The sequence below is a fragment of the Hipposideros armiger genome, unplaced genomic scaffold, assembly GCF_001890085.2.
Source record: "Hipposideros armiger isolate ML-2016 unplaced genomic scaffold, ASM189008v1 scaffold_8, whole genome shotgun sequence".
Taxonomy (NCBI): Eukaryota; Metazoa; Chordata; class Mammalia; order Chiroptera; family Hipposideridae; genus Hipposideros; species Hipposideros armiger.
In genome coordinates this window covers 2,506,509-2,521,782 of record NW_017731358.1, presented here as the reverse complement: position 1 = coordinate 2,521,782, position 15,274 = coordinate 2,506,509, and the positions used below count along the sequence as shown (strand labels likewise).

General features: G+C 44.8%; 1 protein-coding gene across 5 annotated transcripts in view; it reads right to left on the bottom strand.

Annotated features, from left to right (window-relative positions):
• Positions 1-1,001: 1,001 nt before the first annotated feature.
• PIGZ (phosphatidylinositol glycan anchor biosynthesis class Z (Gwada blood group)) overlaps positions 1,002-15,274 on the bottom strand; it is a 24,965-nt gene continuing 10,692 nt past the window's right edge. The window contains exons 1-3 of one of the 5 annotated variants that reach the window (XM_019651667.1): positions 6,630-7,783; positions 6,107-6,320; positions 1,002-4,035 (exon numbers count right to left, since the gene is read on the bottom strand). In XM_019651667.1, the coding sequence (XP_019507212.1) occupies positions 2,480-4,035; positions 6,107-6,224 (1,674 nt within the window). In that variant the 5' untranslated portion in view covers positions 6,225-6,320; positions 6,630-7,783 and the 3' untranslated portion in view covers positions 1,002-2,479. Of the gene's footprint in view, positions 4,036-6,106; positions 6,321-6,629; positions 7,784-15,274 lie in introns of those variants that run through there. The other 4 variants (XM_019651674.1, XM_019651682.1, XM_019651651.1 and 1 more) reach the window with 4 other exon arrangements.

Sequence of the window (15,274 nt, the reverse complement as noted above, 5' to 3'; positions counted from 1 at the left end):
CCAGTTCTTAACCATCGCGCCACTCGGCCCAACAAACAAGTTTTTATAGAAGAGACAAAAAGGGAAATTGCAGGAATAAATGAAATTTCTAGGCTGGCCATTTAGTAAGGAAAGCAAGAAAAGGGGGCCGTTGCTTATTTTTTTTGTGGAAAGAGTATATAAGAACTAAGTTCCCTCCATTTCTGTAGAAGGAGTCGCAGCAGAGAGAAAACTGGGTCCTTTCTGTTCCAGCTAGCGATGATTGCCGTCTGTCCCCCTTCACTGGAAAAGCCTCCAGTGTTTGTAGTCAGTGACTTGCCATCCCACCAGTTACCCTATTACTAAAGAAACAGACCAAATTCTTCCCACCACCTCCAGTGGTGACAGTCTCCCATCATGCCATTCGAGTTCTCCTAAGATCTGCCAGAAAGTGAAGCAGGGAAGCAATACCCCATCATCCTGCAGGTCAATTCTGACTGATCTTTTGATGCCAGAGATACCAGCATTTTACAGATAAACTTATTAGAGCTTAGACCACCACAGTCTATATGAACTGCTACACCAAGAGTTTCTCCAGGGAATTCTGAGGTGGTGGACCCAAGTGGGGAAGGGAAGAGGCAGAAGTCCCAAGACTCCCCAAGGAGTTTGGGACCCCAGAGTCTTGGGTGTCTCCAAGGTGGCACTCCAAGGTTTTTAATCTGGGCAGAAATTCCATCTTTGGCTGCAAAGTAAATAAGTGCCTATGTGCCAGAAATGGTGCCAAGCTCTAGGGGTAGGAAAGCAAATCAGAGGTTCATAGCAGAAACATAAACTATGAGAATAATGAATTGTCACAAATGGGTCTATAGAGTTTAAAGCAGGGAAATATCCGATAGTGTGTTAGAGCCAGCTTATACTGTCCTATGAGAGCAGATCCTTGGCATCTCCCAACTCAAAGTTCAGTAACATTTTAGTAGTTTGAAATCAGCCACGTGGGAGTATTTACACCATGGAAATTGGCAAATGCTACAAATTGTGGCTTCTTTTTTTTTTTTTTTGGTCCTAGAGAACAAGTTGCTAAACATTTACCAGCACACCACTGACTCTCTTCCTCAGGGTTGGAGTCATGAGGAAGTTGTGGCCTGCAACCCGAGCAGCAATCACAGAGCAGCAATCCTGTAAAGGGTGTCCCTTTAAAATGACCCAAGACTTTCGCCAGCAGAAGGCAGGATTAGATAAGGACTCAGGTTTGGCCATTTGTATAGGTTTGGTCTCCTGCTGAGCTCCTGCTCACTGATCTCTCTGGCCTGGGTGCCTCTTGTTCTCATGAGATGGCAGAGGTGTGAGGAAGGAGAATGAGGACAGGCATAGTGCCACAGCTCCTCATGCCACAGCTCCGTATGGTTCCAGTTACTGGGTAGGGGGTACACTATGTTGTGGGGAGCAACATGCTCACGGGTGTGATGGCTTCTACCAAAGCAGCAGGTGTTGGTGTGGCATAGGATTTGCTCTCTATCATGTGAAGAGAGGTTTCAGACAGGGGCTTCGAGCTTAGAGAGGTTCGAGACCACATTTAAGAAGAAAAGCCTCTGGAGCACCAGGTTGTCTGCAAGTGTTGCCAGATATTGACTGAACACTGTGTGTTTTCTACTCCCTCTGGGGCAGGCTGAGGAGGGAAAACATCTGGGGTCCCTAATCTGGGAGAATAATCCTTAAAGAGTGAGATGCCAAAATGTCCCACCACCTCTCTCAGGGACAGGAGGAAGAAGTGGGGAGAAAAATTCCAGAACTACTTGTTTTGGTAATAACTGAATACTGAGATAGTAGGCACCAAAGTGCAACTAAATACAGCACCACACCCACTCCTATGCTTAAAGAGCTTTGGGAGAGATGTGCCTATCTAGCCAGGGACATGTGCTGCAGACCCAGGAATGACAGTGTTAGCTGGAAGACACCTCAGAGATTCTCTGATCCATTGTACAGGTTGGGAAACTGAGGCTGGGTGAGGGGAAGGGGCTTTCTTAAGGTTACACAACCAGTGGGTGGCTGACCAGGAACTAGAACTCAGGTCCCCTGAATCTGAGCTTCCTACTTTCTCTACATCACCATACTGCCTCCTTCAGGTATCGAGGAAGCCAAAGGCTTGTCATGATAGCAAGAGATAAGGCATCTAGAAGGTTTGGAGGAGGTCATTCAGGAATGTCATTAGCAGACTGTTGTCTCTTCACAGCCAGATACTATCATTTATTTAAAACATCACCATGGCTGGAAGGTATAGGGCAGGAACTGACATTAGGCACCATTGGTTACGCCAGGTTCTTTTGGGACCTTGGCATCAGGTCTGTGACTGGTGAGATATTTGGTCTTTGCGGGGAAAAGGATTCCAGATTACCCAGAGGGTAGAGCAGCCAAAGGCTGTGTACAGGAGAGTCAGTGGTGAAAATTCTGGAAGGGAAATGAAGAGAATCAAGGCTCTGTTCCAGCTCAGCTACCCACATAGAATGTGGGGTGGTGCGTTCCCCTATGGCAGTGGCTTTTCTGTCATATTGTCAGACTTCTCCCCCAGCTCCAGGATGTGAAGGCTGAGATGGTCTCTCCAGGCCCCACTCAGCAGGGAGGACAAGGCTGGTGGGTCCTCCAGAGTCAAGTGGGGAAACATGAGTGTCTCACTCTTGAGAGGGAAGCGGCATTTCTCTGTGGCAGGTCTGGTGGTGCCAGGGGTCACCACAAAAAGGCGGCAGAGCCACGACCTAGTGGCCACCTGGCAGGCTGGTTGTCTGGTGAAATTGTTCAGGGCTTGACACAGGACCCGGTCTTCAGCCCCACTCATGTCCACCACCTCCACGTGTGACCCCAGGCCTGACAGGTGTAGGAGGTGCCGGGGGGGCATGTAGGTGTGGGTGAAGAGCAGTGTGTAGTGGGTAGGTACACTTGGAAGCACAGGTGTATGAACCACCCGCTCCAGGTGCTCCAGGCCAGGCACTAGCCCCCCCTGGTGCAGACAGCCGAAGAAGAAGGCCCCCAGGGCATTGAAGAGGACCAGGGTGCCTTTGCAGGGTACAGGTTGGGTCTGTGGACTACAAAGCAGGACAAGGGGGACCAGAAGAGGGATCAGGAACCGAGCCTCCTGGTGGCTAAAGGCAGACAGTAGGGCTAGGGGTATGAAGTAGAGGAGCAGGAGGTGCGGCCTGGGGCTGGACAGCAGGCTCCGGGCATCCAGCACCTTTGGGAAGCCCGTTTGTGCACAAGCCCGGAGGCAGGCTTGCAGCTGTTGCCACGCAGCCTGCAGGGCCTGGGCATGCAGTATCCCGAAGAGCAGGAAGCCATTGACTGCCAGGTGAGTGAGCCGCAGATGCGTGCCATGCCTCGCCAAGTTCTGAGGATCTAGGTTGTAGTGCAAGAAGTTGGCAGGTGTAAGGACAAGGGTACTGGATCTAGATGGACTGGAGAAATACCAGCTGTCCACAGTCACAAACACCACTGCTATGAGGGTTGCCCCTGGGAGCAGTCCCAGGGCTTCCTTGGTCAGTGACTTAAAGCCAGGGTTTGTGGCTCCACAAATCCCCCAGAGGAAGAGGGGGACCAGAGCAAAGGCCAGAAAGGTGGGCCGGTTGAAGAAGCCAGCAGCCACGATGCCCCCAAGAAGCCAGCTATGCCACCACGGGCCTGGAGCAGGCTTCTTGGGTGAGGGGCTCCAAGCTACACGATGGGATACCAGTGCCAGCAGCCATGCGAAGAGCAGTCCCTCGATGGCATTGGAGAAGGTCCTTGTGTAGAAGACCAAGGTAACATAGGAACCAGACAGCAGGACCAGGGCGTTCCAGCGCTCTGCCCCCCACAGTGGGGCCAGGTGGTACACAGCCACGTCCAGGGCAAAGGAGAGGGCAGTAAGGAGGAGCCGGGGTCCCACCAGCAGCACGTAGCCACTCACCAGGCCAGGCCATGGCCCCCACTCTTCCCAGAGCCTGAGCAGCCAGAAGGCAGAGCCAGAGGTCAGCAGTGGGAAGACCACTGTGCGGCAGGAACTGCTGGGTTGAAACTCCCAGGGCCGTGCGGCCTCCACGCCCAGGATGTCCTCTGTAGAAAGAGACGCAGAGGTGAGCCAGTTCCAAGCTCAGAGAATATGGTAGACAACATTCTAGGATAGCCCCCAAGATTTCCCAGGCCCTAACGTCCATGACCTGCATAATAATCCCTGGGACTGTGATGATGGATTTTACTCCTGTGATTAGGTTATGTGGCAGGAGACAGCTGACTGTAAAATAGGGAGATAACCCAGGTGGGCCTGACATAATCACACGAGCCCTTTAAAAGCAGAAAATTTTCTCCAGCTGGTGACCGAAGAGAACGTCAAAGATTCAGACCACGGGAAGGATTTGATGCACCATTGCTGGCTTAAACATGGAGGGGGCCATTGGCAAGGCATGTGGGTACTCTCTAGGAGGGAGAGCAACCCCTGACTCAAAGCCAACAAGGAAATAGGACTTTAGTTACACAGCTGCAATAAACCAAATTCATCCAACAAGAATGAACTTGGAAGCAGATTTTTCCCCAGAACCCCCAGACAAGAACTCAGCCCAGCCCTTACCTGGATTTCAACCTTGTGATGCTCTGAGCAGAGAACCTGTGCTGAACTTCTGATTTACAGAACTAACAGTTTTAAGCTACTAGGTTTGTGATGAGTTTTTAATGAAGCAGTAGAAATGAATATAGGGGAGTTCAGCCCTTCCGAGGCCCCACCTGTGAAGAGGGCAGGAAGAACCACGCCTGGGACAGGAGGTGAATTGTGCCCTGGACAGGCTGTATGGAGAGGAGCAGGGGGAGGCTCCGTTTCTTTCCTTGGAGCTTACAGTCTCCAGAGTCAGAGTCAAAAACCCATCTCTGTAATTATGATTGGTATTCCGGATAGTCAGTGTGAGAAGAGGGGAGAGAATGAGCAATTGTGGCTGTGGTCAAAAGTGACTTCAGTTTTATCGATGATACTTAGGGTTTTTTATAGGAAGTATAGATTCAAACAGTACTTATGTAATTAAAAAGTACTTGCTGCCTCGGGCTGGTCTGTGACCCTGTGCCCCATTGTCCCAGAGCTCTGAGCGGTCGTGGAGAGGGAAACAAATTCTTAACTTCTGCATCTCAGCTCCAAGCCCACATCTCATGCTTGATAACACTGCTGGTGGTTTAGGGCTCTTTGCTTCACCTACTTATTCCTCTAGCCTTTTGGCCATTTCCTCTCTCCAGGTCAGAAGGTGAAAGGGAAACAGAATCTAGAATCAGATCAATCTGGCTGCTTTTTACTGGCTTAAACTAAAAAAAAAAAAAAAAGTGTGGAAAAGAAGACTGGACTTTACTACTTATAAAACAGATGCACCTGTAGAGCCCTGTGCTAGAAAAAGCTGAATATCTCCCCAATATCCATTTCTTTTTCTTCCTTAGTTTCTTTAGCTGAGCATTTGATCAGGTATAAAGACTATGTTTTTCAGCTTCCTTTGCAGCTAGGTGTGGTCATGTGATACACTCTGACCAATGAGATGGAAATAGGCAAAAGGTAAGTGACTTTCAAAATATGCCCTTGAAGAGAGCAGGCATGCCTATTTCTTCTTCAGTGGCTGGAAGACTTGATGGCTGGAGCTCGAGCAGCCATCTTGAACCATGAGGAAGAAGCCATGTGCCCACAGCATCTGAAAAGCCTCAAGGTCTCTGGCAACCATCCTCACGATGTATCCTACACCACCTAGCAGGTAAGTTCTAACATGTGAGCATTCCAGGCCTGGGTTTCCTCAGCTCTCCTATAAACCTACAGAAGAAAATTTTTATTATCTCAGACCACAACCACTGGGGAAGTCCAGCTCTAAAACCTTCCCACTGAGAAGCACAAAACAGCTTTTGTTGCAAATAATTTGTACTGTTGGTCCAAGCAGGAAAACATAAAAAAAGACTGGCATTTCATTAGTATCATCCAGAAAGAAGGTCAATGTCACCACCCAGGAAGAAGAAGTGAAGTCCCCACTCCGAAGTTCTTATTCCAGAGAGCCTCATGGGTTTACTTCTCATCTGCACATATATGTTTCTTGCTCCTCACTAACTATATAATCAGCTCCAACCCAGACTTTGCTGCCATTTATCTTTAACCACACATGGGGCACTTTACCTGCCATGACCTCAGGTGACTGGAAGAACTCATCTGGGTGCACGTAGCCTGTCTGTGGAAGGAGACACCACACCAGGCGGAGCAGGCTGAGGCTACCCCACAACACCCTGGATGCCATCTTCAGATCAAATTGCTGCCAAGACACTGGGCCAGGAGCCTAAAATGACTTCTCAGCTGCTACAGATACTGTTCTGGATCCACAGATCTGCGCCTGCTGAGGATAACATTTGTTAATTATTATAACATAAATTATAATACAAACTCAAAATGGATCTATGTACAATTAAAATGATAATAGTGACCACTACTATTTATTAAGTGCCTGATAAGAGTCAGGAAATTTACATGCACAATCTGGAACAGTGGGTCTCATTATCTCTGTTTTACAGATGGGGAAACTGAGACCTCTGTTCAGTAACCTGGTTACTTGCCAATCATATTTGCTAAGAGTCTAACTATGACATTTGCTAAATATATATTTGCTGGTATGACATTTTGCTAAGTGACTAAATATGACATTTACAAGTAGGATTAGGGTACCCTCCAAATCTGGGTCTCACAGTCCCAATCCTGTTCACAGCTCCAAGCGTGGCAGCCTGTCTCTTGTACTTCTAAAAACTTGGGAACCTCGATGGATTGCATCCCTATCCCTGCAAAAATGAATACATTTGACCCCATTGTTTCCAGTCACTCCCTCCAACTTTCACACACCCTGGAACCCACCTTTTGGAAGGTGATGGGAACTTACTGCTAGAGTCTGAATGTTTGTGTCTCCCACCTCACATTCATGTGTTGAAATCCTAATGCCTGACATGATGGTATCAGGAGGTCAGGCCTTTTGGAGGTGCTTAGGTCATGAGGGAGGGTAGAGGCTTCAAAGTGCTCCCTTGCCCCTTCCACCATGTGAAGACACAGCGGGAAGGCCCTGGCTATGAACAAGGAAGAGAGACCTCACCATGCTGGCACCTTGATCTTGGACTTCCCAGCCTCCAGAACTGTGGGGAAATACATTTTTGTTGTTTAGAAGCCATTCAGCCCAAATGGACTGACACATCCGTTAACTCCATTGATAGAGATTTTCACTTCCTCAACTCAAAGATTAGCAGAATCTGAGCTCACTGCAGAATAGAAAAACAAGTTTGACGAGTTTGTCATTTCTCCAGAAATGCATATGGTGACCGTTTCCTGACTTCCTGACTTTGATATTTTAAAGTATGACCTTAAATAACTATTGTCCTCAGGTGGGATATCATTTCATAACAGAAAAGACAAGACAAAGTGAAGCAACAGGACAGAAATCTAGCAGATGTTGACAATGAGCCTCTTGATACTGTAGACTAAAAAAGGGGTGCTGTAATAACTCATAAATTCCTAACTGAGGAGGTCATAGTGGGTAGTCATGCCCCAGGCCTATGACTTCTTTAGTGAAAGGTTTTTAAGCAAGCCCTGTCCATTGTTTTTGTGCATCTAGGTTAACACACCTTTGACATGCCAGAAGGACTACCCCTCCAAGGTGTAACCACCCTCAGGAGAGCACATAACCTTGTTAACCATCCTTTAACCCAATCCCCGCCTTGCTTTTTCCCAACTTCATGTAATCTTTCCTTATGTTCCCTCTTTAATTTCAAATGCATAAAAGAAGCTGCAAAACTGTTAGTCTCTGTAGCATTTGAGATCTTGTTCCCTGACATATGTCATCAGTTTAGCTTAAATAAACTCTTATAAACATTTGTTACAGGTTTAGATGTTTCTTATGTCAACAGTACTCAGAATTCTCACTGAAAACTGCACCCTTTATCCCCTACCACAAGTTTGCAGTGTTAAATTTATGACAGAGACTTTAACCTGCACAGAAATTGGAAGGGCTACTTTCTGGTGGCATAGGTGGCATAGTTGGTTAGTGTGTGGTACTTACACAGCAGTATATATGCTTCATGCATGTGACTAGCTATGTCTGCATATACTGGATTGAAATCCTTTCTTTTTCCCCAAATAAATCCTTTTGGTGATGGGATACTTAACTGACTTTTATTTTACAGTTGACATCAGATATGTTGGTGGCTTGGGATTTGATCCCATCCTCAAACCCAGGTATAGACCCTGAATGGTTTAAGACAAATAACATTTCCCATCCCACTGGCCACACTAATTAGTTTAGGGTTGGGCACATGACAAGCTGGTTGGATCGAACTCAGAAAAGTATTGATAAAGGTGGGTCATGACCTGTCTCTCCTCTGCCAAGGCTCTGGACCCTCCTGGGGCTGGTGAGCAGGTCTTACACACTAACTCCACTCCAACAGTCCAATCTCATATTCCCAGGATTTCTATTGGTATAAATTGGGGAAATCCGGCAGTCCTTTGGGTGTATAGTATATACCTCCTTGTGGGTTACACTTTGTACCTCCCCTTTAGGGACCTGCTGGGAGTCTAGTTATAAGTCTAGAAGCAAAGGGGGGTGTGGAGGTGGGTCCTGAGGAGAATCAGCATTGTCTTGCAGGGGAACTGCCTTGTGGGAACTGCATCGCCATTTCCTGAGGCAATGCAGGGTAATCTCCTCAGACGGGAGTGGAAAGGCTGCTTCTACAGGTAAAAAAACTCATCAGAATTTAGGGACTCAGTGTCTCCAGCTCTGTCAGAGTCTACTCACATGTCCCCAGTCCAACTTTCAGGATCCTGTTCCTTCCCAGTCAATGCCCTCATTTTAACAGTAGACAACCTTTGAGACTGGAAATTCAATTTGCACTGTAATTTAGCCACTCACAGGATGAGATTCTGGGTTTGTTTTTCAGCAATTTCAGCCCGCAGGCAACAGGAGATAAGGGTCTCTTTCAGGGCAGACACAGAAGTTTCAGGTCATTTTATGAGGATTCTGAGCTGGGAATTTGAAACACTGAGCTTATCTTGTTCTTTTCCACTTTGTCCAGTACATTTAGGAACCATCAGCCAATCTCATTATACTCCTTAGCTTGACTGAAATGTTAAAAAATATCATATACATGGTCACCGAAACCTTGCCTGGAGTATTCAGTGCTATATTTTTCATATCTCTAATGCCACATCACTCCATGAATGACCAGTGCCCTCTTTACCACTTGAAATAAGGCCTTAGTGCCTTTAGATCTAATCAGACTAGAAAACCAATTCCAGAAAACCCAGAACCTATTTAAAAAACCCATCCTCAAAATTCTGTTCCTCTAGAACCACTTCCAGTACCAAAAGTGTCAGTTAGGGTCCTACCAGAGAAAGAGGTCCAGCAGGAATTTATGTTAATATTTATTGCAAGGAATTGGCTTATGCACTTGTGAGGGCTGGCGAGGCAAGTCTGAAATCTTGTAGGGCAGACCAGCAGGAAGGGCAGGCTGGAACTCTTCGGCAGAAGCAGAAGCTGCAGCCTAAGAGGGGAGCTTTCTGTTATTCAGGAAAGCCTTGGTTCTGCTCTGAAGACCTTTCAACTGACTGTATCAGAGCCACACAGATTTTTAAGAATAATCTGCTTTACTTAAAGTTGACTGATTATGGACTTTCATTGCAGCTGCAAAATACCTTCGCAGCAACGTTTAGATTGGTGTTTGAATAACTGGGGACTAACTATTACCTAGCCAAGTTGACCCACAAACCTGACTATCACACCTTAAGTACTTCAGTTTGTAATTGTGTTTGAATTTTAGATCAATGGGATAATTTTTTTTCCCTTTCTTTTTAAAAAGTTTTCTGTAGGGCCGGCCGAGTGGCACGATGGTTGGGAACTGGTTTGGGACGCCAGAGAGCCCCGGTTCGGATCCCACATATGAGGGCCAGTGACACTGCCCTCCACAGCTAAGATGCTGAACAACAGCTGGACCTGGAGCTGGGCTGCTGTGAGTCACCAGCGACAACGTAGGCTGCAGCACCTGTGGCAGTGGGTTGCCCTGGGCTACCGTATGTAGCCAGCAGCCAGCGTGAGTGGCCCGCAGCCGCAGTGGTGAGCGGCCGTCCAGAGGCCGGCGACTGATCTGCCTCACCCGGGAAGAGCGCAATGATGGTGCCAACTTGGGCCAGTGAAGCAATGTCCTCCACAACTAAACTGAAGAGCAAAACGACGGCAACTTGTCTGTTCCCCTTCCCCCAATTCCCCAGCACTGTTCCCATCCCCCAATTCCCCAATTAAAAAAAAATCTTAAAAAAAAAGTTTTCTGTAATTGTGTACAGCATAGTGATGAGATATTTATAAAACTTACAAAGTCATCACCTCGATAAGTCTAGTACTAATCTGACACCATACAGAGTTATTACAATACTATTGACCAAAATCCCAATGCTGTATTTTACACCCCCGTTACTGTTTTTGTAACTGGCAATTTGTACATGGATAATTCTTTTTTTTTTTTAAGATTTTTATTGGGGAATTGGGGGGATGGGAACAGTGCTGGGGAACTGGGGGAAGGGGAACAGACAAGTTGCTGTCATTTTTTTTTGTTCTTCAATCTAGTTGTGGAGGATGTTGCTTCACTGGCCCAAGTTGGCACCGTCATTGCGCTCTTTCCTGGCAAGGCACATCAGTCACAGGCTTCTGGACGGCCGCTCACTGCGGCTGCTGGCCGCTCACGCTGGCTGCTGGCTACACACGGTAGCCCATGGTAACCCACTGCCACAGGGACTGCAGCCTAGCCATCGCCGGCAACTCACGGCAGCCCAGCTCCAGGTCGAGCTGTTGTTCAGCATCTCAGCTGTTGAGGGCAGCGTCACTGGCCCTCATATGTGGGATCCGAACCAGGGCCCTCTGGCATCCCAAGCGAGTTCTTAACCATCGCGCCACTCGCCCGGCCCTTGATGTATTTATTTTTTATATTTTATTTTGTTTTCTTTTTTTCATGCCCTTTCTATCTTTTATTTCTGTCTTGCCTTATTCTGGATTGATTTCCCCCACACACACACCCCGATTCATTTTTCTCTCTCTAATAGTTTGGAAGTTATATACTCAATTTCCATTGTTATAAAATGCAGTATATTATTTTATATTTTAATACTTAATATGCTATGTTCTGTGGTTTAACTATGATGATTCTGTGTGTGAATTTCTTTTTATTATAGCTGAAAATTTTTTGAATTCATGACTCTGTGAATTAGGATCCTTTGTCATTTACAGAAGGTAATCCTCCATTATTTTTTCAAATATTGCCTCTTCCTTATTCTTTATTTACTTTTCCTCTAGGATTATGATTAAATGTATAATAGACCTTCTTGGTCTATCTTCCATGTCATTTTAACTTCTATTTTCCATTTTCCATATTATTGTCTCTCTAGGCTATATTTCAAATAAGATTTCTGTTCTATCATCCACGTCCCTAGTTATCATTTCAGCTGTATTTAATCAGCTGTTAAAGCTATCTATTGAGTTTTAAATTTCAATTTTATATTTTTTATTTCTAGGAGTTGATTTTTTTCATATCTGCTTGCTCTTTTGTCATATTTGTAGAGCTCCCTTTTATTTATTATAGTGTATTAAGCATACTTATTTGATATACTAGATCTGATAATTCCAACATCTAAAGTTGTTTTGGGTCTGAATCTGATGTCTTATTTTGGCTGGTTCTGATAGCGTCTTGCTTATTTGTATATTTAGTGAAGTATTTTATTTGGGGGCCGCTCCTTTTCGTTGGAACGTTACCTGTGAGAATTCTTTGAGGACAGGGATAAAGGCAAATTTTGAGTTTCGCTGAAACAGATTTACACTTGTTTCTGTCAGGTACCTGGGGGCATTAAAAGCCTGGTACTATTTTTGATCATATTATTGACTCCAACTTTTTTTTCCCCTTTGGTGGGAGTGGTGCTTAATCATGTGAATTCAGGTTGAAAACCTATATGAGGGCAAGCTCATGTATACTGATTCTCAAGTGAGACTGCCCACCGCCCCCAATTTGATTAACATCAGGATCCAAGAAAGGCAGTTTTCTTTGGGGATAGAAGAGTTTATTTCTAGGTCACTTTTATATTGAGAATGTTGCCCTACAGAGTCTCAGCTTTGAAGGGGTCTCCTCTTAGAGTTCAGGGTGGGCACTAGGTTTTATCTTCTGTCCTGTTAGTCCTGAGACTTTACAAAAACCAATGCTCAGATGCATCTGGTTCTTGAGTCCAAACCTGGATTCAGAGTTTTACATACCTCTCTAGCCCCTTGCTTTCATGCCTGAGTATTCCTCAGCTTTTGTTCAGCTCACATATTATTTTATCCAACATTTTAGTTATTTTCAGAAATTTATTTATTTTATAATTCAAGGACAACCCTCCAATTGTGTGCTTTTTAACAACCTTATTGATTTTTTTTTCTATTTAGAAAAGTAATACAAGATCGTTGAGGAAAAAGTAGGAAGTACAATAAGCAAAAACCGAGAAAATAGAAATTATACTCAATTCCTGTCACTCAGCAAAACACTATTAATATCTTGATATATGATTTTCTTGAAATTTTATGGAACATATAGGCTCTTAGTTCTGTTTATTCATTTACGTATAGTCATATATACAGTTGGCATAAGAAATAGCTATCTTGAGAGGTAAGATAGAGGTTGAGAAAAGCTAAACTAGTTTAAGCCATGTCAAGTTATTTTCAAGGAAGTTATGTACTTAAGAGTCTGCTTTGGTCAGTGAATCTTTGTGGTCATGCTTTTGGAGGAAACAGGAAACACAAGGAGGCTGTATCACAACCACATCAGCGAGTTTTCAAGATGTGGCAAGATGGAATGGGGAGGTGCTATGCATAGGCCTTTGAAGCTGGTTCTGGAAGAACTGCTGGCAGGCAGTGCCTCAGCATATGGGAGGGTGAGTGAGTTGGTCATGATTTCAGTATGAGGTTTATGGAGCAAGCCAGCTTGTGGCCATATGGTCTGCAAGATTATAGGTCTCCTGTCCTTCATCCCACCCTCTCCCACTCTTATCCTGCCCTTTAGTTACTACAAACCTAGCACAAGTCCGTGCCAGTGGCTGGGGCTACTCCATCTCAGTGTTGTAGCCTTGCAACAGTGGAATTGAATTTTGTCTCTATGACGGCTGTCTGACAATTCAGTGAGTATTTTCAGTTTATGTATATATTTTAAACAGGAAAGGAATCATATAGTGTTTGCTTTGTAATACGCTTTGGTCACTTAGCAAAATATGATGAGCATCTTTGTATACATCATGAACACCCGCTCCTACCAGCTGCAAGCTCCCCATCCTTCATGTATCCATTTACTCCCTCCGTTCTCTCCCATTGGTACCTTCCCTTCCATCCATAAACATGTTGGACTCTCTATCATTCTTAGAAAAACAACCAACCAAAACTCTCCTTGAAACTGACTGTGCCCTCTATCTGCTACTTCTCTCTCCTCTTCCATTCACAGGAACCCTCAAACCATCCACATTCACTGAATTCACTCCTCACGTCTTGTTTACCATTCTACCTAATACAGCCTGGCTTTTCTGACCACCTCTGCGCTGAGAGCCTTCTCAAGAGCCTCCTTGGTTTTCTAATTGTCAAACCCGATGGCCACTTCAGGCCCCTACAATTACATGCCATTTGACAACAGGGATCCCTTCCACGATTTCTATCTCTTTCTATTGTGGCTTCCTATACTATAAAGGCTGGGAAACAAAAAACTACATTTTGTAGGTTCCCTGGAAGTTGGGTTATACAAATTAGATTTTAACAATTTAGAAAGCATATGTGAGACAGGCCATACTTCTGCAGTTTTCATTGTTTTCTCCTGGTAAATGAGATTATGGAGACTTGAGTTGTTCCTGCAGCAGCTTTCCAGTATCCAGCGCCAGCTTTGTGGGTATTGAGGCACAAGTCCAGTTATGGTGGCATCCTGATTCTCAGCAACAGGCTGTGTTACTAAATTCAACTGAGTTCCAAGGTGGCCTTTACAGTTGCCTGATTGTCACATAAATGGTGGCTCTTCTAGCAAGTAACTTCTGGTGTTCAGGGTCTTTCCTCGAGGCTCAGACTATAGCCCATTCTTCCAATGCACCTAATAATTCTTAGTACCTAAGTCCTTGTATAAATTATTTTTCTGCTAACTTCTTTTTATAAAATACTTTCCAATTAGAGTTGACATTATGTTAGTTTCAGGTGTATAGTGGTTAGCCATTTATACAACTTATGAAGTGATGACCCAACAACTCTAGTACCCGCCTGGCACTATGCATATTTATTATAATATTATTGACTATATTCCCTAGGCCTTTACATCACTACAAAATGTAGTTTTTTGGTTTCCCAGCCTTTATAGTATAGGAAGCCACTCTAGAAGGAGATAGAAATCGTGGAAGGGATCCCTGTTGTCAAATGGCATGTAATTGTAGGGGCCCGAAGTGGCCATTGGGTTTGACAATTAGAAAACCAAGGAGGCTCTTGAGAAGGCTCTTAGCGCAGAGGTGGTACTTTACATCCCTGTGTATTTGTAACTGCCAATTTGTACTTCTTAAACCCTTCACTTTTCACCTGCCCCCCGCCCCAATCTGGCAACCATCAGTTTGTTCTCCATATCTACGAGCCTGTTTCTCTTTATATTGTTCATTTATTTTGGTTTTTTTTTTTTAGACTCCACATATAAGTGAAATTACATGGCATTTGTCTTTCTCTATCTGACCCACTTTACCCAGTACAATACCTTCCAAGTCCATCTGTGTTGTCACAACTGGTAAGATTTCACTCTTTCTCACGGCTGAGTAAATTCCATTGTATATATGTACCACATTTTCTTTATTCAATCATCCAACAATGAACACTAGGTTGCTTCCATATCTTGGCTATTGTATATGAAATGTCCTTCTTTGTTTCTTGTGATAGCCTTTGTTTTGAAGTCTATTTTGTCTTTTTTTTCTTTCATTTTAATTTGCATGAACTATCTTTTTCCATCCCTTTACTTTCAGTCTATGTGTGTCTTTTGATCTGAAGTGGGTCTCTTGTAGGCAGCATATGTAAGAGTCTTGTTTTCTTACCCATTCAGCCACCCTATATGTTTTTTTGGGTTTTTTAAAGATTTTTATTGGGGAATTGGGGGATGGGAACAGTGCTGGGGAATTGGGGGAAGGGGAACAGACAAGTTGCTATCTTTGTTCTTCAGTCTAGTTGTGGAGGACGTTGCTTCACTGGCCCAAGTTGGCACCATCATTGCGCTCTTCCCAGGTGAGACAGATCAGTCGCTGGCT